The sequence below is a fragment of the Palaemon carinicauda genome, chromosome 34 (genome assembly GCF_036898095.1).
Source record: "Palaemon carinicauda isolate YSFRI2023 chromosome 34, ASM3689809v2, whole genome shotgun sequence".
In the NCBI taxonomy this organism is placed as follows: domain Eukaryota; kingdom Metazoa; phylum Arthropoda; class Malacostraca; order Decapoda; family Palaemonidae; genus Palaemon; species Palaemon carinicauda.
Window position 1 is genome coordinate 79,281,019 of NC_090758.1, and position 21,686 is coordinate 79,302,704.

The 21,686-nt window shown below is 44.3% G+C and overlaps 1 protein-coding gene across 1 annotated transcript in view; it reads right to left on the reverse strand.

The window, feature by feature from the left end:
- LOC137626506 (MBT domain-containing protein 1-like) overlaps positions 1-21,443 on the reverse strand; it is a 55,385-nt gene extending 33,942 nt beyond the window's left edge. The window contains exons 1-4 of the mRNA XM_068357543.1: positions 21,311-21,443; positions 15,013-15,185; positions 2,668-2,856; positions 984-1,077 (exon numbers count right to left, since the gene is read on the reverse strand). Coding sequence (XP_068213644.1) covers positions 984-1,077; positions 2,668-2,856; positions 15,013-15,185; positions 21,311-21,326 — 472 coding nt within the window. The 5' untranslated portion in view covers positions 21,327-21,443. The remainder of the gene's footprint in view (positions 1-983; positions 1,078-2,667; positions 2,857-15,012; positions 15,186-21,310) is intronic.
- Between the last annotated feature and the right edge of the window lie 243 nt (positions 21,444-21,686).

The window sequence follows — 21,686 nt, forward strand, 5'->3', positions numbered from 1 at the left end:
TGACCCCTAAACAATCGTATATTCTAATAGCCAGGCCTTCTCCATCATAAGACTCAATACTACACAGTACTCTAGAAGTTTTATTCCAGCTGTTACCAAGTTGTGGAATGATCTTCCTAAACGGGTTGTTGAATCAGTAGAACTTCAAAAGTTCAAAGTTGGAGCAAATGCTTTTTTGTTGACCAGGCGGACATGAGTCTTTTTATAGTTTATATATGACATATTTGTTGTTGACGTTGTTAATAGTTTATATATGATATATCTGTTTTGACGTTGTTACTGTTTTTAGAATGATTTATTGTTAATTTGTTCTCTTCAGTTATTCATTTCCTTATTTCCTTTCCTCACTGGGCTATTTTTCCCTACTGGAGTCCTTGGGCTTATAGCATCTTGCTTTTCCAATTAGGGTTGTAGCTTGGATAGTAATAATAATAATAATAATCCTTACAATCGTACCAACCTCTCCGAATAATTAGCACTTAACCTTATGGTCTTTTTTTCAGTTATCTGAACCCATCTTAGCACAAAATCTATTATTATTATTATTATTATTATTGACTGCTGCCTCAGTGACGTAAATTTTGTAGTTAACTTTTTCTATTGTTCTGATTATCTTTTTCTCTTCATTTGAACAATCCGCCAGTAACTGGGAAAGGGACATATCAATAGGAAGGTGATGATATGCCTGGCGGATTGTTCAAATGAAGAGAAAAAGATAATCAAAGTTAATTACAAAATTAACGCCACTGAGGCAGCAATCACTTTCAATAAAACCTGCTAAAAAGAGGGTCTACTCCCGAAATATATTATTATTATTACTAGCCAAGCTACACCCCTAGTTGGAAAAGCAAGATGCTATAAGCCTACAAATATTAAAAAAAAAAACTCAGATATTACAAAAACTCCCCTAAACATTAAAAAAGCTCCCCAAATATGAAAAAAAAATTCCTTCGAATATTAAAACCACTAAAAATCCAACTCACCCATCCCCTCTCGCATGATCGGAATGGCGTCGAGGTCCGTATCCTTCTGGTAGGCTATAGGCGTCTTTAGCTTCAGCGCTGGGTGGTGATGAACCTGGTATAGAAAATGGAAGTACTGTTACACCTCTCTTTATTCAGTTAAGGTCAGATTCATTGTTTTAAGTAAGCCCTGTACGTTACGAACTTCCTGGTTAAGGGGTAACTAACTCACTCTATTCAGTTAAGGTCACTTTCATTGTTTTAAGTGAGCCCTGTACGTTACTACCTTCCCGGTTAAGGGGGTAACTAACGCAAATTCAGAAACGTGGCTGAAGAGCATCTTCTGTCTATCACTGCAAGTGAGTATCAGAAGCAGAAATTAGGGACAAAAGTAAAATACGGTTCGGAATTCATGAAATAATATATACCGCTGCTAAGAATTATAATAGAAGCAGCCATTCATACCCAAGATTAGAGTACAGTATATAAGAGAAATTTTAATTCAAGATACAAAAGGTTCTTGGAATATCACAAATTTTAAGTAATTTGTATTTTTCCTAACAGTACTTCCCTCGAACTACTTTCTTAGGAGTATCTGGGATCTCCAGAAGGAGATCGTGTTCTTCGACTCGGCCTTCTTTACCGGACCTGAGGAGACAAACAGACTTTTGATGCCCTGACGGAGTCTGGCTGTCCTGCCGAGGTATTTCCTGACCGTTCTCACTGGGCACAGGAGCAAGTCTTCCGGGTTGTCCGGGTGAGGGATTGGACAACCCGGAAGACTTGGAAATACCTCAGCAGGACAGCCAGACTCCGGCCGGGCATCAAAAGTTTGTTTGTCTCCTCAGGCCCGGTAAAGAAGGCCGTGTCGAAGAACACGATCTCCTTCTGGATATCAGACTAAGTGGAAATGTAAAATTCATGTTGGAAACTACGTTAACTAGAAGGGCACTCAGTAGAGCATAGGCCTCCACCCCGGCAGCTTATTTCTCAACCTAGACCTTGACCTTTGACCCTAACATAGGCCTATATTAATTGGCGTGGATTTTCATACCCTCAAATATGAACCAAATTTGAAGTCTCTGTGACAACGATGTCCAAACTTATGGCTGACTACGTAAATTAGATATCTTGCTTGACCGTGACCTTGACCTTCCAAAATCTAATCATTTCCAGCTTTTTACATAACAGTTAATGCCTGCAAGTTTCATTCCTCTACTTTTAAAATTGCAGCCAGGAAGCTATTCATAAACAAATACGCAAAAACATAACCTTTTTCCAACTTTGTTGGTGGCATTAATAAAACATACACTCACTTTATTCATGTGTAAGTTTAAATATCGTCACCCTCATAAACTAACTACCCAAGTCATTTTCTCCACTTGTTGGGAAATAAAAAACCTTCTCATTTCCTAATTCTTTATATCATTATATTGAGCTTCAATTAACAAATTCTAATTCACAAATTCTTCTGCTAAGAATTTGTGAATTGAAACAAGAAAATGAAAGAATAAGGAAATGAGAAGGTTTCTTTTTTATTTCCCAACAAGTGGAGAAAATGACTTAGGCAGTTAGTTTATGAGGGTGACGATATATAAAACACAAAGCCGGGTAAACCATGCAGATGAATTAAAAATAGATGCTTCATAAACAATGGCCAACTTTGCCCTTGCAGAATTCAAAACAAACAAACCTCTCACATTACCTTGGGTTTCTTAGATTTCGGCAAGGCAGGAGGCGACTCGTCGGCCGCCTGCATGGCCGAGGCATCGGTCGTCGGCGTGCCTTGCTGCTGAATGACCTGACTTCCGGACGAGTCTTCATCGTACCCTTCGTAGGACTCGTAGATGTACTCTGGCTGGGACACGTAATCGCCCGTGTTTGGGTCGTACAGCTGCAAGTTCATTAGACATTATAGAAATTGATTTAGTAATTCACTCTTAAAGAGTTCATAATACTGTACTGAAATTTCAATACGTAATATCACAAATTAAGTAATTTGTATTTTTCCTAACATACTTACCTAGAACTACCTTCTTAGGAGTTACTGGTAACTCTACCTAACCGACCAGCTTTTTGTATAGTTTACCCTCTTTCCGTTTTCTACGGGCTCAACCTCAGGCAGTGTGATATGTGCCCTGAGGCGACCCGGGGTCGGGAAGCGTGCTAGCTCAGGTCGTCGACTCGTCAATAAGTTTCTGGTCGCGACGTGATCAACATCTCGCCGCGCTCTCTCTTACCTTGTGCGACCATGTTAGAACAAATTTCACTAACTACAGTACTTTGTTGAGATTTCATGATCGTTTTAACATGCTCTCCAAATTGTTTTTTGCTAGCAAAAATTGCATTTTACCTATTAAAATTTCAGTACTTCCTCTTCTTCGTTAACATCGACCGCACATAAAAGTGGGAAAAGATGCAGACAAAGCAGAAGAAGAAGTACTGAAATTTCAATGGGTAATTTGCATTTTTCCTAGCTATAAAAAACAATTTGGAGAGCATGTTGGAACAATCGTGAAATCTCAAAAAGATACTGTAGTTAGTGAGGGACAGGTTAGGGGTTTTCTCAATTGTGCGCCCAAAGTCCAGCCACTTTTGTTTTTACTCCTCCCAAAGGTGGATTGGTTGAGGGGAGAATTTAATAATACAATAATAAAGAACTCTGGGTTTCTAGGACAAACAATATATTTTCCCTAGCTATACAAACCCGGGTCCTATATAGCGGTGCCATAGACATGAAATGGATATTATATTTAGAACTTGCTAACAAGATTGTTAATTGTTGATAAGAATGGTGAGGTACTACCGACACTCTTTACATGAACTATTCACCAAAGGACTACAGAAGAATGGAATGACCATCAACGGACTCGCCTTTGTAAAGTTAAGAATATCATATATCTATTTAAAACAACCACAAAATGTCTTTTAATACAGATGATTGGTAAGAGGAAGTGCCTCTGAATCAACCAAGATGCAATCCCTTCTCAAAATGTAATTTTGTTGGCCCAGGAACGGACCAAGGAAAGATTGCTTCCGTGACATATTCAGCAACACACATCGGATGCTAAAGCAGTTAAGGCCCAGGCCAGTACTAGTTTGATAAAGATAACCAGTACATAGCAAAAAAAAAAAAACAATCGATGGAATCTCTCGCAAAAAGAAAGAATTGACAGTAGAAGGCTGATGACTGGTCCGTTGCGACATCCACCACTCTTACGTGGCTTCTGACTTCATCAACAAGGCCACTGCATTCCGCAATCCTGGAAGGTAGCGTCAAAGCATTCACTGAAGGAAAGTAAGTAACTGACACTAAGAACCTAATGTTTAGCCTACTGTCATTACCACAAAGGCTGACAGTCATCTCAGCACTCATGACAGCTGAAGAGGGGGAACTACGTAACTCTATGTCTCACGTCCCCCTCCCACCTTCCACTAAAAACCTTTCTGATCTGAGCACGAGAGGGGGAACACATGCCTTTAAAAGAATCCATCACTGTTAACAAAGAAAATTCTTAAGCTCCCTGACGAGGTTTTGAAGAAGCTTCTGAAGCTCCCTGCCGAGGTTTTGAAGAAGCTTCTGAAGCTCCCTGCCGAGGTTTTGAAGAAGCTTTGCCGTCTTCAAACCAAAGCCAGCAGGCATAGCCTCCTTTTACAGCTTGACTGCAGTTCCCTTTATGGATCTAAGAGTCCTGAAGGAAACTGGCAATGCGTCAGTCCTAAATGTCAGTCCTTCCAGACAGCAGTTGTCTCAACTTGAATGTTTCTAATAAAGCGAAAGGGAACTTACTCTTAGTACCATCTAGTTGAGAAAAGTAAGATGCAACTGTAACCATTCTAAGACAAAGTTGGCCCCCCTTTGTCATCTCCTGAGGTGAGAAAAGTTTGCCAAATGGGCAGTTTGCTACGAAGGGTGACCACCACTCAAAACGGAACAGAAACAGGAGAAATTACGGGAGACAACTGATGGCGTGTCTCCGTCACCGAAGTCGGAGAATCCTCAGCTACGGGCGAACTCTGTGCATGAGGGACAGCAGCTCCTCCGTAATGCCAGGGAAGGACACACCCAGGTGGAGCAGTGGTATAGAAGAGAATGTTTCTGAGATCTAGCGATTGTCAATATCAGCAGTGGCTCCGTTGATGGGGCACCATCAATACCAAGGTCCAGGTCCTTGCAGGTTTAGTCATAATTAGTCACACAAATGGAAGAGCCTTGAGAGAGACGGGGAGGGATTACCTTCCTCAAGGCAAGGGAATACTATCTCTCACAGAAGTACCCAAGGGCAGGAAGAAAACTTCCGTTCCCTTCCTATCTCCTACGTTGGTTTTAGCCTCAGGGAAGGAAAAGAGAAAACAGCAGGCTCTACACCCGAAGGAGATATTAAGGAGCTTGAGAATTTCTTTGCCATCAATTTGGGGGACACCAAGTCTGACACAGAAGAGTCCCTCTTCAACTTCTTACTCAGTCCACTGCACAAGAAGAAACTTCTAAACCTGGAACAGGGGGAATGGAAGCCTACGAGCTTGGAGGGAAAATAACTGGAGGTGCCCTGACCCGGATTAAGAGAAGCCAGTCTTTACCAGTCAAGACTGTCAGTTCTTGATCCCCCCAAGTTAATCTGTGTCACTGTATTGGAATTTTTAGTCAGTTCTATTCAGACCTTTTTTAGAGACGGTAACCCTTATTGTGCTTTCATTAGCGATGGCTCCTTCCTGCGCTGCTCTTGGTTGTACGAAAAAATCAGTTGCCTGCCTTTAGGCAAAAATCAGTAACAACAGTTGTGAGATTATCACAAGCAGTGTTCAATGTCATCCATAGAGGGCTATAAAAGTCAACGACTTTACTGTAGTTCATTATTCCAAGGAGTTGAGCAACAAGTTTAACATTATTTTCTTTTTTTAATAAAGCATCACAGGAAGGGACCATCGCTAATAAACACACATATATATACCAAGGCACTTCCCCCAATTTTGGGGGGTAGCCGACATCAACAAATGAAACAAAAACAAAAAAGGGGACCTCTACTCCCTACGTTCCTCCCAGCCTAATAAAATAGCACAAAAAAATAGTTATCGGCTATAAACAAAGGTCTGAGTAAAACAGACTAAGTTCCAGTACGCTGTCGGAGGATTAACTTGAGATCGAGATGTGACAGTCTGACGGGTGAATCTGGCCAAACCCTGGCCTCACGGGTTCAGGAAAGAATTCTGGGCAAGGGAATCTCCAGTAGTATTCATCCTCCTAGCCTACGAGCAATCGCCACCCCTTGCAAAAACTACACAAAAGATGTGGATCCACTTTAGATTTGCCCGTGTACCGGCCGCAACCTAGGGGAGTTCAATAGGGCCAGAGTCACATATGCCTAAGGAGCCAACATCATAAAGCACAACCAACGGCAAAGAGGAAGAAAAGCGTAAGTTGAGCCACAGCAGAATGAGGGGCAAGCACGTCAGAACACCACTGTTGCCAAATTGAAGTGACGATAGCATCGCCTGATGGGTGGGCGGAGGTACCTACCATCCAGCAATCAGCCGTTTACCTTGTTAAAAACCTTAACAGACGATCCAATTTCAGTGAAGCCACAATCATTAAAGGTCATTGGATTTTTTCACGAATAGGAACCACTACCTCCTCCTGAAGTGTACTCCCCCCAGACTAAGAAGCCCAATATTAACTTGGACTAGCAGAAGGTGGAGAGGTTATGAAAAGCTCCTTTGAAATCAAAGTAGTATTCACCCAACTATAAAGACTGCTGTGGCACCCTAGCAGTACCAGCTGAACTCGGTTGAGTCCCTTGTTAGGCTGGGAGGAACGCAGAGAGTAGAAGTCACCTTTTTTTGTTTTGTTTCATTTGTTGATATCGGCTACCCCCCAAAATTGGGGGAAGTGCCTTGGTATATGTATGTGTATAAAGATGCTTAACACAATCCTTTTTGTTCTCCTCTTCCTCTTAAACCTCTCCCACTATGGAGGAGACCATATCCAGCAACGTGAACAGGGGAATACCTATAGTGTTAAGTGAAACTTGTAAAGTAAGATATCTATGAGACATGTAAACTATATCTGTAAATCTTTGTATGAAAGCAGTATCCATCCGCTATTTATTCTAAATCTGCTGATTCTTTTCAAACATGTTATAGAGAATAAAGTCTTGAGTTAGGATGTGACTTTTCTTTAAGAGGACCCCACATGATTATCAACAGGCTGGGAACCAAACAAACAGGAATGACCTATAAAAAACACACAACTGGTAAGAAGATCTAGAAATAAGGTCGACATAAGCTTTCCAAGCGAGTTAACTGAACCGGAAGGCTGTTTGTCAACTTTCTGACTATCCATGTAAGGAAAGATTCTTATAGAACCACCAAACCTACAATACAGTACTTGGTGAAAGGGTAAAATAATGTCTCAACATTATCTAGGCTTAGGGGAAAAAATTAAGTATAACATGAAAAATTTTAAGTAATTTTTATTTTTCCTAACATACTTACCGAAGAATTACCTCTTTGGAGGGTCCTTGATCCTCTCTCAAATTCGACCAAGATTTTCCCGCGCTACCCCCCTTTCTCGCTCCCGATAGTTACTACCCCCGCCGCCAGGATAATTCCTTCGGCCCAGATTAGGGCAGGTCACTGCCTTTCCCGGGTCAAGACCTCATTAAGTTCTCCGTTAAGCCCGACTTGGCAATGGAAGAATGGCACTCGGGGCCAGAAGGGAGGGCCATTACTTCAGAGGTAATTCTTCGGTAAGTATGTTAGGAAAAATAAAAATTACTTAAAATTTTTCATTTGTTCCGACACGAATACTTTACCTCGAATTACCTCTTTGGAGACTTACACTTTAGGAGGCGGGAGAGCCATTCTGCTACTTGGTTAGGCACATGGTGCCCGGAGGGCTACGTAATGCGGGGGTACAGAGAGCGGTAGGGGGTAGCAGTGGAAAACTTACACTTATAATTTAAGTCTTACCTCTTGACATGTTCTCTACTGAATCTTCTCCTGAAGAAGTAGGGATGAGTCTATTCACTTGTTGGGGACGTCTTCCAGCCTGCCACTACACAGCTTGGAGGGCGGCGATGACTGTCCCAATGGAGAATCCATCCAAAGACTTTCTTGAGTAGTCTTTGAGGTAGTGGGCCGTGAAGGTCGACTGGTGTGACCAAGTGCCGGCCTGCAGGATCTGGCCCACTGCCATATTTCTCTCAAAGGCCAAGGACGTGCTCAGGCCCCTGATGTCATGGGGACGGGGAGTGCCTGGTACCGCCACCTTGTCTTCTTCATAAGCCCTAGTGATGACTTGTCTCAGCCAGAAGGAAATAGTGTTCTTGGACACTTGCTTCTTATTAACGCCTGAAGAGACGAAGAGGTTCTTGGCACCTGGACGGAGATGGGCCGTCCTTTCCAGGTACTTCCTGATCGTCCTGACCGGGCATAACTTCAGGTCGTCCGTATTACCTGTCTTGGGAATGGCCGGAACAGAGAAACCTTCGAACCTCGGGTCCCAGACTGCTGGGTTCTGAGTTTTAGCTACAAAGGAGGGTACGAACTTGAAAGATACCTCCTTCCACCCTTTGGAGTGTGCCACGTCGTAGGAGAGACCGTGGATCTCACCTACCCTCTTAGCCGAAGCTAAGGCTAGCAAGAAGACTGTCTTGAGGGTGAGATCTTTGTCTCCGATATCTCTGAGCGGTTCAAAGGGAGGAAGACACAACATTTTCAGGACCTTGGCCAGGTCCCATCTAGGCACTCTCCTGGCTTGGGGAGGACAGGATTGTTCGAAACTCCTAATCAGCATCCCTATATGTCTTGATGTCCCTAGGTCGATGCCTTTCAGGAGAAAGACTTGGCCTAAGGCTGCTCGCACTCCTTTGATAGCTGGGATTGACATTCCTATTTTATCCCTAAGATACACTAGAAAATCAGCTATGTCAGGGACCGAGGCTTCGAGAGGTCTTATTTGTTTTGTCGCGCACCATTTCGTAAAGGCGGCCCACTTCGCCTGGTAGACTACGGTAGAGGATTTTCTTAGATATAGGGACATCCTCTTAGCTGTGGGGGAGGAGAACCCCTCCTTCCTCAGGAGTCGCTCGATAGTCTCCAGGCGTGAAGGCGAAGAGAGAGAGGGTTGTCGTGGAACCTGAGGAAGTGCGGTTGACTTAGTAGATCTGACCTGGGGGGCAGAGGCCATGGCTGATGGCTTGCCAGGTCTTTCAGATCCGCGAACCACTCTCTCTCCGGCCACCAGGGCGCTACCAAAGTCATCTTTAGGTTTTGGGCGGTTCTTACTCTGTTGAGCACTTGTCTTAGCAGCGTGAAGGGGGGAAAGGCATAAACGTCCAGGTTGTCCCACCTGTGCTGGAAGGCGTCTTCTAGGGCTGCTCCTTCGTCTGGTACCGGGGAGCAATAAACCGGTAACTTGGCGTTGAGCTTTGTTGCAAATAGGTCTATCACCGGGGAGCCCCATCGTTGAAGGATGAGTCTGGCTACCGCTGGTTGTAGGGACCATTCCGTCCCTACTATCTGACCTACCCTGCTGAGGCCGTCGGCTAGCACATTCTTTTTCCCGGGGATGAACCTTGCTAGCAGTGTTACCTGGTGTTCGTCCGCCCAGTGCAAGATGTCTACAGTGAGGTCGCACAGTTCCTTCGACTTCATGCCCCCTTGTTTCTTGATGTAGGCTACCACCGTGGCGTTGTCGCACATTAGGGCCACGGTGTTTCCCTTCAATCGACTTGCAAAGTGCAGACATGCCTTTTGTACTGCTTTTAGCTCTAGGACGTTGATGTGGTGATGCTTTTCGGTCTCTGACCAGGTCCCGCTTGCTGTTTCTTCCCTCAGGTGGGCTCCCCACCCTAGGTTGGAGGCGTCCGTGAACAGGAGAAACTCGGGAGGACAGGACCCGAGGGGCATCCCCTTGAGGGAGTTCGACCGGCATCTCCACCATTTCAAGGCTGTTTCCGTGTGCGGAAGGACTGGGATCGATATTTTCTGAGAGCCTGTCTGGGACCATAGAGCCTTGAGGTTCCATTGTACGGGTCTGAGTCGTAACTTCCCTTGGGGAACTAGCTTCTCTAATGAGACCAGGTGGCCTATCAGCCTCTGCCAGTCTTTCGCTTTCCTGGGAAGCCCCGCCAGGAACGGCTGAATGATCTTGACGAGGTTCTGTATCCTGTCCTCCGAGGGGAAGGCCTTCCCCTGCACGGTGTCCAACGTCATCCCCAAGTACCCCATTTTGTTGGACGGCGTTAGGTTCGATTTCTCCAGGTTGATGATGACTCCTAGACTCCTGCAGAAACGGAGGAGGTCCTTTCCTTGTTCTTCCAAGAGGGCCTTTGAACTGGAAAGGAGCAACCAGTCGTCCAGGTACCTGATGAGGCGGATACCTCGTTCGTGAGCCCATACTGAGACTGTCGCGAAGACCCTCGTGAACACCTGAGGGGCCGTCGACAGTCCGAAGCAGAGGGTCCGGAACTGCAGGATCTGGGAGCCCCATTTTACCTGGAGGAACTTCCGACTCGACGGGTGGACTGGAATTTGGAAGTACGCATCCTTGAGGTCGACCGTCATCATAAAATCTTTCTCCCTCAAGGACATCAGGACGGATTTTGGGGTGTCCATCTTGAAGTCCGTCTTCTTGACGAACTTGTTGAGGGCCGACAGGTCTATCACCGGTCTCCACCCCCCCGTTGCTTTCTCCACCAGGAACAGGCGGCTGTAGAAGCCTGGCCCTGGGAGAAGGACTTCTTCCATGGCTCCCTTTTCCAACATGGAGGAAACTTCTTTTGGTAGGGTAGCCCTTTTCAACGGGTCCCTGGGAGCTAACCATTCTGTTTGGGTGGCTGGGATCAGAGGGGGTGAGTCCGCTATGAAGGGGATCCTGTAGCCTTCTTTCAGGACGGACACCGTCCAAGCATCCGCCCCATACGTTTTCCATGCTTGCCAATGGGGTCTGAGGCATCCCCCAACCCGAGGCTTGGGCGGGAGTAGGGGGCCTCTCCCTCTACCTTCTCCTAGAGGAGCGGCCTGATCTGCCCCTCTTCGAGGCGGAGTAACCCGACCTGAAGGAGTTGGCAGAAGTTGTAGTTCCCCTGCGGGAGGGCTGAGGAGATGATGACCAGGAAGAGGAGTGGGCGTCCCTCCTTGAAGAGCTGGGACCCGCTTGAGGGGTCACGGTCCTATCAGAGACTGACCTCTTATACGGAGGTCTCCTGGAGGATGATTGCTTAGGGACGTTGACTTCTCTCCTCTTGGACACCTTCTCCATCAGTTCTTCCAATTCCTTCAAAGGAAACAGGGACTCTCCTCCTAGGGGTAGGGTGCGAATGGCTCGCGCCTGCCTGTCTGGGATCTTCCTTGCTACCCTGGATAGCACTGTGTCCCTCTTCCGGAGGACCCAGTTGGCCGTCAGGGAGAGAGCCTGGTATGCCATAAATTTTAGCGCTTTCCCCCCGGAAGTGATAATGTCCGACAGGAGACTCTGTTGTTCCGGGTCGTCGGGGTCTGTGGAGGCCTGTACATCCAGTAACGTGGAGGCCCACCAGTCCAGCCATGAAGAGACATTAATCATGTCCCTCGACATCTCCTCCATCATGCCCGCTTCAGAAGCCGAGAAGGACACAGGGGCTGAGCTGGCCCTTTCGTCCGAGCCTCCTTGTCCTAGGACATCTACGGCTGAGTCCACTCTACAGGGACCCGGGCGACGTCTTTCTGGAATATAAATTTTGGCCTGTAGTTTCAGACCCTGGAGGAGTTTGGAGGAACTCTGGGACCTGGGGGCCTCCGCAGTGCTGGCCACCAAGTTATCTATGTACTCCTGGCCGAGTACTAGGTCTGGGGCGAGGGGCAGGGCCAGAGAAGACTTCGGCAGGACGTCCCGATGTGTGTACCTCAAGAGGCTCGACCTCCAGGTATTGACCTTCGGCACCTCGGGTTCAGGAATCCCGTGAGTCCTCCTGATGCGGGCTACCACCTTCCTGTAGGCGGAGTCCTCCGACGGGGAAGCCTCGCCTCCGTCGACCGAGGTATCGGCTTGGCTGGGGGGAGCCGTGCTTGGTAGGTAGACTGGCTTCTCCCTACCAGGTCCCAGGGAGGCCGTCCCGCAACCGTAGGGCGCACCGTACCCGGACGGGTCTCGCCGTGTGGCGGGTGCCACCGACCCCGGGAAGCCTTTCGACTGGGCCAAGGCTCTGGACGCGGAGGACACGGTCCCGGTGGGAAGACCCGAACCCGGCAACCGGTCCCTCCCGCTCGTCGTCCGACCCGGTTGGGCTGGTTCAGTCGGGCTGTCCTCTCGGAAGCGCGCTTCCTCCCGACGGGTGGGGTGAACCGAAGGCCTCGAGGACTTGTGCCTGATCGTGAGGTCCTTCTTGCGTGGCCGGTCGAGCGGTTCCAAGTTGTATGTAGGCAGTGACAACTTGGAGGCTCGATCACTGGACCGAGAGTCTGGCGAGCGGTGCTTCTTGGAGTCTCCTGGGGGCACGTAAAACCATTCGCCGCCGCCGGGAGAGACCTCCCTCTTGTACCTACGGGAGTGAGAGCGTGGGCGCCTCCTACCGTGCCGCGACCTCGACCTAGAGCGAGAACGATCGCTATCGGTCCGCGCTCTCTTACGGTGCCGCCTTTCCCTGCGTTCACCCTCGGAGGATGAGCCTTCTTCCGACGAGTCCGAGGGCGCCACGTTCTTCCCGTAACGACTGCTAGAGTGATGTTCAGGGGAGGCCCTTCGCCGCCGACCGTCCGAGACCGGGTGCTGGAGAAAATCCTCGGGAACTGCCGTGGATACCGAGGGTACTGAGACCACTCTGCCCCTACTAGAAGGCCATGGACCCAGGGATACGTCCATCCTCAGCGGAGACCTCCCTGGAGTCTTCGGTAATTTCCAACCGAAGGAGTCGCTACTCGGGCGACGAATTCTCGAGTGGTTCTCTTCTGGCGGGGGAAGACCCGACGCACCGGCCCACGAGGGCGGGGGGGAGACCGAGAACGCCACACTGTCCCATACCGGGTCATCCGAGGAAACGTGCTCCCCTTCCACGTGGCCCGATCCGCCCGAAACACTCGCGGCCCTTCCGTTTACTCCCGAGGGGCCAGCCCTTGGTTCCTTCGTTACACTAGGTTCACTTGGGAGGACACTATGGGTCACAATTACACTGGGGGCTTGCTGGCCACTCCTCTGCGAAGGAGACGGAGAGGCCGAGGCTTCGTCGGACCGATCACTGACCGACTGTAATGAAGTCACGCTATTCACTTTCTTAGGGGAACGCTTAGATGACTTCTTTTTCTTAGTACCAAAACGTACCCACTGAATTCCGTCCCAATTCACGCACTCGGGACATGTGTCCGAGGAGGAACAAACTTTACCCCTACACGTGGAACAAAGAGAATGCGGGTCCACCTCTGGTTTAGAGAGGAAAGCCCCACACGACTTTCCTGCTCTAGGACCAGGACAACGACGCACGTTCTCCATCGTTCGCACACGAGTTACAGAAAAGCCTGGATAACACAAGGGAAACGGACTGAGGACACTATTGCGAAAACGCACTATCGCAGCAAAAAACACAAGTCCGTAAACTGGGAACACGTGGGAACACAACGCGCTGATCGAAAGATTTAAAACGAGAGAGTGAGATGCTTCGGATCTCACGACCAAGAACTTAATGGGGTCTTGACCCGGGAAAGGCAGTGACCTGCCCTAATCCGGGCCGAAGGAATTATCCTGGCGGCGGGGGTAGTAACTATCGGGAGCGAGAAAGGGGGGTAGCGCGGGAAAATCTTGGTCGAATTTGAGAGAGGATCAAGGACCCTCCAAAGAGGTAATTCGAGGTAAAGTATTCGTGTCGGAACAATCTACAATTACACGTACAGTCCACATTTAGAAATTTCTTACAACACAAATGCAAACCATCATATTTTGATAAGTAACGATTTTTAACCCTTTTACCCCCAATGGACGTACTGGTAAGTTTCACAAAACTCATCCCTTTACCCCCATGGACGTACCGGTACGTCCTTGCAAAAAACTGCTATTTAAAATTTCTTTTTGCCTATTTTTGATAACTCTATGAGAAACTTCAGGCATTTTCCTAAAGAATGAGACCAACCTGACCTCTCTATGACGAAAATTAAGGTTGTTAGAGCAATTTAAAAAATATATATTGCAAAATGTGCTTGAAAAAAAATGCATGGGGGTTAAGGGTTGGAAAGTTCCAAATAGGTAAAAGGGTTAAGAAATGTAAGAAAGTAGTTGTAATTGTAGAAGGTAGTAAAGAATTCTCATACTTCTCCAGTGGAGGGGGAACCCCTCTCTATCATTCGTTAATTGCCTTAATAAATATCAACAAAAGTTCCTCTATCATTCGTTAACTGCCTCAATAAATATCAACTAAAGTTCCTCTATCATTCGCTAACTGCCTCAATAAATATCAACAAATGTTCCTCTATCATTCGCTAACTGCCTCAATAAATATCAACAAAAGTTCCTCTATCATTCGTTAACTGCCTCAATAAATATCAACAAAAGTTCCTCTATCATTTGCTAACTGCCTCAATAAATATCAACAAATGTTCCTCTATCATTCGCTAACTGCCTCAATAAATATCAAAAGTTCCTCTATCATTCGTTAACTGCCGTAATAAATAGCAACTGCCGTTCAAATGCACATGTTGACTCATCTCCTACGTAGCTTTGTATTTGTACAGGAACAAAAATAAAACCATGTACTGTACCTGTAAAAGTAAGACATGAGGATACTGTACAGTATATTGAAGAGATGATTTCACATTACTTACATCGTCTTCATTCATGAACTTTTCTTATTTACACCTTTTAAGAAGATGGTCATTTACTCTAGAAACTTGCTGATCCACAAGAATGATCGTAAACAATAATATTTATATAAACAATGCTTTAAAACCATTAGGTTTAAACGTTTCAACTTTCTAATTCGTATAAATACCTCGGACTTGACATCCGAAAACCTACTTACAACGCGACTACCTTTTTCTGATAAGACCCAAAAAAGTACCAGGCTCAGAATCTACTTGCCCATACCATTGGCGTGTGCTGCGTGGCCGTCGCCTCGCTATAAGACACTGGCGTCGGGACGAGAGGACGCGGGTGGTCTGAGAGGAGAGGAGCCGCCGTGCCCGTGTTCAGCATAACTTCGGCCGGATCAGCCGGATTGAAGGACACCCCTGTCACCCCATACCAGAGCATTCCCAGGTCTGGAGGGAGAGAGAGTTTGTTGATTAGGAAAGATTAGCAACGAAAAATACAGACAAAATAGTAAAAACAATGTTACGTAGCTGGGATAATCACACTAATTTAAGTATAAATACATTAAAAAATTGGGTAACAGAAAGCATTCCCAGGTCTGGAGGGAGAGAGAGAACGCAAACATTAGGAAAGATTAGCAACGAAAAATACAGACAAAATAGTAAAAACAATGTTACGTAGCTGTGATAATCACAATAATTTAAGTATAAATAAATCATGAAATTGGGTAACACACACACAAAAGGAGTACATTTTTTCTGGTACCTAAAAATAGATGATTAACCCTTTTACCCCCAGGCTCTTTGGAAATTTTCAACCCTTAACCCCCAGGGGGTTATTTTTTATCCCGGCACATTTTGCAGTACTGTATATATTTTTTAAATTGCTCTAACAGCCTTAATTTTCATCATAGAGAGGTCAGGTTGGTCTCATTCTCTTGGAAAATGCCTGAATTTTCTCAAAATATTATAAAAAATATGAAGAAAAATTTTTTATAGCATTTCTTTGCAAGAACGTACCGGTACGTCCATGGGGGTAAAGGGATGGGTTTTGTGAAACGTACCAGTACGTCCTTTGGGGGTAAAAGGGTTAATCAATGCAATGAAGATCTGTAACCGTTTTATGCACCAGAAAACAACGCAGCGCACGATACTTTAGAGGAGGTAACTGTATTATCATAATAATGACGACATATGATTAGAAAATCCTTGACTTTAAAGCAAAACACAATGATAATTTAAACCATTAGGCATTACAGTTCATTAACCCTTTCATCCCCAAAGGACGTACTGGTATGTTTCACAAAAGCCATCCCTTTACCCCCTTGGACGTACCGGTACGTCCTTGCAAAAAAATGCTATAAAATTTTTTTTTCTTCATATTTTTTATAATTATTTGAGAAAATTCAGGCATTTTTCAAGAGAATGAAACCAACCTGACCTCTCTATGATGAAAATTAAGGCTGTTAGAGCAATTTAAAAAAATATACTGCAAAATGTGCTGGGAAAAAAATAACCCCCTGGGGGTTAAGGGTTGGAAATTTCCAAATAGCCTGGGGGTAAAAGGGTTAAATATTTCAATAAAGTGGGGAAATGTTATCTCAGGTCTTCCCATGTTAAGTGTTCGGTATGGTTTAGGGCATTTCTTTACAATGACTTAATTTTGACGCTGTTATTCAACCGACCACCATAACCAGACAGGTGGAAAAATGGTCTATTCTGCCCCGCTGTGCAGCGATTCAAACGAGTTGAGTCTTTTTATAGTTTATATATGACATATTTGTTTTTGACGTTGTTAATAGTTTATATATATTAAGACATATCTGTTTTGACGTTGTTACTTTTTTTAGAATGATTTATTGTTAATTTGTTCACTTCATTTATTTATTTCCTTATTTCCTTTCCTCACTGGGCTATTTTTCCCTATTGGAGCCCCTGGGCTTATAGCATCTTGCTTTTCCAACTAGGGTTGTAGCTTGGATAGTAATAATAATAATTACCGCTAGAGTGTTATGGGGTCCTTTAACTGGCCAGACCAATACTACATTGGATCCTTCTCTCTGGTTACGGTTCATTTTTCCTTTGCTAAAACACACCGAATAGTCTGGCATATTCCTACATATTCTCTTCTGTCCTCATACATCTGGCAACACTGAGTTTACCAAATAATTCTTCTTCACCTAAGGGGTTACTGCGCTGTAACTGTTCAGGGGCCACTTTCCTCTTGGTAAGGGTAGAAGAGACTCTCTAGCTATGGTAAGCAGCTCTTCTAGGAGAAGGACACACCAAAATCAAACCATTGTTCTCTAGTCCTGAGTTGTGCCATAGCCTCTGTATCATGGTCTTCCAATGTCTTGGGTTAGAGTTCTCTTGCTTGAGGGTACACTCGGGCACACTATTCAATCCTATTTCTCTTCTTCTTCTTTTGTTAAAGTTTTCATAGTTTATATAGGAGATAATTTTAGTGTTAATGGTCATTAAGTATTTTATTTTTCCTTGTTTCCTTTCCTCACTGGGCTATTTTCCCTGTTGGAGGCCCTGGGCTTATAGCATTCTGCTTTTCCAACTAGGGTTGTAGCTTAGCAATTAATAATAATAATAATACTGTAATTGAAATCTAAATTTGAAGTAGGATTTTTAAAAATAGTAATTTCTCCTATTTCATAGCTCATGTGAATGTCTCGTTCACGAAGTTTTATATTCTTAATTCATTATTTTCCATATATTTAATTCATTTCTTTATTTCCTTTCCTCTCCGGACTTAGATGAAAATAATAACAATAATCATGTCCCGTAGGAAACTCAAATTCTCTCTCATATGTCAAAACAGTCCGACTTTTGGCCCAGCCAAATACTGTACCCGCAAATGACATAAATCCGCGAACTATTCGTGTAACACAACTCAATACATTTTTCACTCGGTCAACTCAACACCTTTCAAAAGGTCACATCTGTGTTTGCGCAGTCGACTCGCAGCTTTCGCCGAGCCACGGCTTCAAGGAAACGGCGAGTTGATAAATGATTTTCCTAAAGTAAAAGACTTGATTGTGCTTTGGCAAATCTTCCTTCGCCAACTCGCTGCCACCTTAAGGTTACTATTGGGTGGCGAGTTAACCATGTTCTATAGAAAACCTAGGTAAATAAGGTAGAGAAGCGTACTGGGTAATAGTTTACAACACCACGCTCTCCATTTACTTCAAAATAATGCAATCCTGCAGTTTTCATCTTCTTGCACAGTAATTTTCTTTTTATAACCCCTTCCCCCTTCCTCAACATATCTTGCTAATTTTTGCTTTCCCATAATTTAAATAACCACCTAATTACTGTGCAAGAAGATGAAAACTGCAGGATTGCATTATTTTGGAGTAAATGGAGAGCGTGGTGTTGTAAACAATTACCGCGTACTGTATATTACTATATGTCTGTACTATCACTAACGTACCAGTATCAAACAATATGGGGTCATGGCATTAAAGAAGCACTATGGATGCTATAAAAGTTCAAAACAGGTGACGTTTACCCTTGCCGAGAGTCCCTCGGCACTGCTGCACACTTAGCACCGCACTACGACACTTCCATTTACGGCAGCACAAATGTCTGCCTCATTCTTCTCGATGTATCACACTGTACCGTACTCTCCTTCACTTACAAGTTTGCAACCTTAAGCTTATGGCAGCAAATAACATACCTTCACTGTGCCTATTTGACACTTTATATTGCATGGGCATCAAATATTTTAGGTGATAAAGTTCTCTAGGAGGTCAAATAACCAAATATACTCGGTCTTTACAAATTATACCTCGTGACAAACACCACAGGCAGTAGACGTCGAAACTTCACATTATTGACTGACCTAAACAAAAATATGTGTTCAAAAGTATCAGGGGATAGAGGATGCCACTTACCTAACCTGGTCTAGGACATTGTTCTTACAGTGAACAATTATCTTTGACACACTGAAAGTTCTATCCAGGTTAATTGACAGAGACGACAAAAAACCAGTTTACACTGCAGGGGTCTGTATGTAAGAGTGGCCACCTGTATCTATGATGACAGCTGACTAAGAATATGGCAGTGTAGGGGGGTGTCGGAGCCCCCCCACCTTAGGTAAGTAAGTAAGGACACAGTTTGTACGTTAGGTTATTTGGCGTCCATTTTTTAATGTAAGCAGGAGGAACTGGCCTTGGATAAACAAAGGCTCCCACTGCAGTTCCTCTTAATCTGATAAATATAGGCGTGAGTAAAGTTATCAAAGATCGCCATGCCCCATAATTCTCCTATTTTCAACCTATTCGCTAAGAATACGAAAGTCTAAGGTGGGTTGCAGGGGGTGTTAGCCTGTTAGGTAAGGAAACGGCTTGTAGGTTACGTCAAGTGGGGAAATTTAGGTTAGATGCTGTTCCTGTCCGTCGTTATATAAAGGCTCCCATTGCAGTATCCATTTGTATCATACATTAGTATGGTTTTAAATTTGAGGGCTCATTTTCCCCAACTTCAAGACCTATAATTTTTAAAAAAGTTAGCTAGAAGAAAAACAGTACTTCACAATCGAAGAAGCCTAACATGAACCTAAAAAGCTACATAGACAAACCTACATTCGCGAAAGTTAAAGTCCCGTTTTCTATGGTGACTGCTTTAGCCGTTAAACTCGAGTTGAAATTAAAATAGCCTGAATTTAATCTCCAGATGATGATGTTTTTACATAACGTGGTTGGAAGGTTACGAGAACAATCAAAGTACTTACATCATCAGAAGCCGATGAGGTCGTAGTTTCCCTGGTGGCAAAATTATCCGTTGTTCAATCTCAAGACCATGAAATTAGAATCATCTTCATAATCAATTGGTAGGAATTCTCTTTTTACTTATAAAAATCATCCAAACAAACTCACAAAGACAATATTAAAACCGCGACAACTCAACACCAAATACGCGTGCAGGTCGCTTACCCGGCCTGCAGTTCACATAGAAAATGGGAATCCTTACTGTGTCCATCATAACCCAAACTTGAGCGTACTTATGCGTGTAGATCCGCCAAATTAACAGTAATTATTCATTCAATGGCCTTTGCTTCACAGCGATTAATTTAATTTGCAATTCGACATCATCTCCTTACACCTCTAGTCAGGCAAGGGAGCCTTTGTATAATGACAGTCAATAACACAAGCATCTAACTTAAACTTCCCAACCTAACCTAACCTACAAGTCGAGTCCTTTACTACTAGCCTAAAGAGGGGGGCTAATGCCCCTTGCAATCGCCTTTAGACTGCCGTACTCATAAGACCAGTTTACAGGGGATAGTTCCCTGGCGCCAATAACTAGCGGCAAGTAACCTTTCAAGGATGGTAAGCGTTTGCAAGCGGATAGTTTGCAAATGCCACTGAACTAATCCCTTGTTAACGGCCCTTTAACGATAGGGTTTAAAATAATCCATGGGACAAGATCGTCAACCTACATACACCCCCTTTGCTCCGCCGTGACATATTCCACATGCAATTTAACGTTTTTCCTCACACCTCTGTTCTGGCAAGCGGCACATGTTGCGATACGCGCGTAACTGTGTGGGCGAGCGTTCTGGCAGACAAAAATTCAACGACTCATTAGACTCCACAATTGAAGACATTAACATCATGAAATAAATTACGAAATCGGTTGCGTCAACGAAAAATTCCACATAAAGCCGTTGTGATGGTCGGAACGATCCCCCGGTCTCAGAATTCTCCTTGATAATCTGCGCATGCGCGAACATTACCATTTGCCAATGCATACGAGGTTGATGTTTTATTTTCCTGTAATGTTAGCGTGCGCAGCTCAACATTACCGCTTGCCAGTACATACAAGCTGAGGTTTTATTTTCATGCGAGCAAAGCGAGCTAATGGCGGAAAAGAACCATTATACAATGTCAAGGAGAATTCTGAGACCGGGGGATCGTTCAGACCGTCCCTAAGAATGGCATAGAATACGAATATCACTAAATTATAGAAACGGGCGCTTTGCTTAATATTGATTCGCAGAATGCAAGAATTGAATTTAACATCAGATATGTATGAGCTTAACCAAGCTAAAGTTAACGTTATAACTTAAGTAATAATGATAATGTGTTTAGCAAGGCTTAGGCGACCCTAAGGCCCCAGTTATTTACCAATTCAACTTGTATATAACATTTCCTTATTATTTTGATTTACCGCCTTAAGGATAATTGAAGGCTTTTCTTTCATTACTGACCAACTGTTTTCCACCCATTTTCATCACATGTCCAAGCCATCTCAGTCAGGTGTTAGACTACCCTTTGTGAAGGTACCACCATGGAACGAATGAAATAATACATTAAGTATGACTGTATCAATACACGGCAATATGGCAAAATAAACCTGGCTTATTTAACCGTGAAATGCGACAGACAAACAACATATTAATCATTTTAATCGAGAATAATAAACGAAATAACGATCTATAGGAGACGTGGTTTTCAGACCATAAACATGCCCATCTCAGACAGGTCTATTTCCCAATTTCCCGCCAACTCCAGAGCCATTTCCCGTCTAATTTAATCTCCCCCGCTTCCAGATATACCTACCATCTTGGGATGCCATCACTGGGATGAGGGACACAACCTAAGAGCATCAATTTAAGGGTTTTTTTAGAGGATTTTTCTGAACTCTCAGTTACGACCACATCGATCAAGCCAAACAATACAAATCAGGGTTGCCAGATTATTTCGACTGGATTATCGTACATGAGCCTTAAAATTGTCGTTTTTCAAGCAAAATTATCGTACACAGTTTCAAAATAATAATTAGGGAGTTACATGATCGACTTATTTCAAAAGATTTTAGTATAATTGTTTAATTAAACCCACACACACCTACATTATTTATACCTTAGGTATGTATCGTACATCGTACCGGACCCAAAATAATCGTACACGTACTATAATTATCGTACGAATGGCA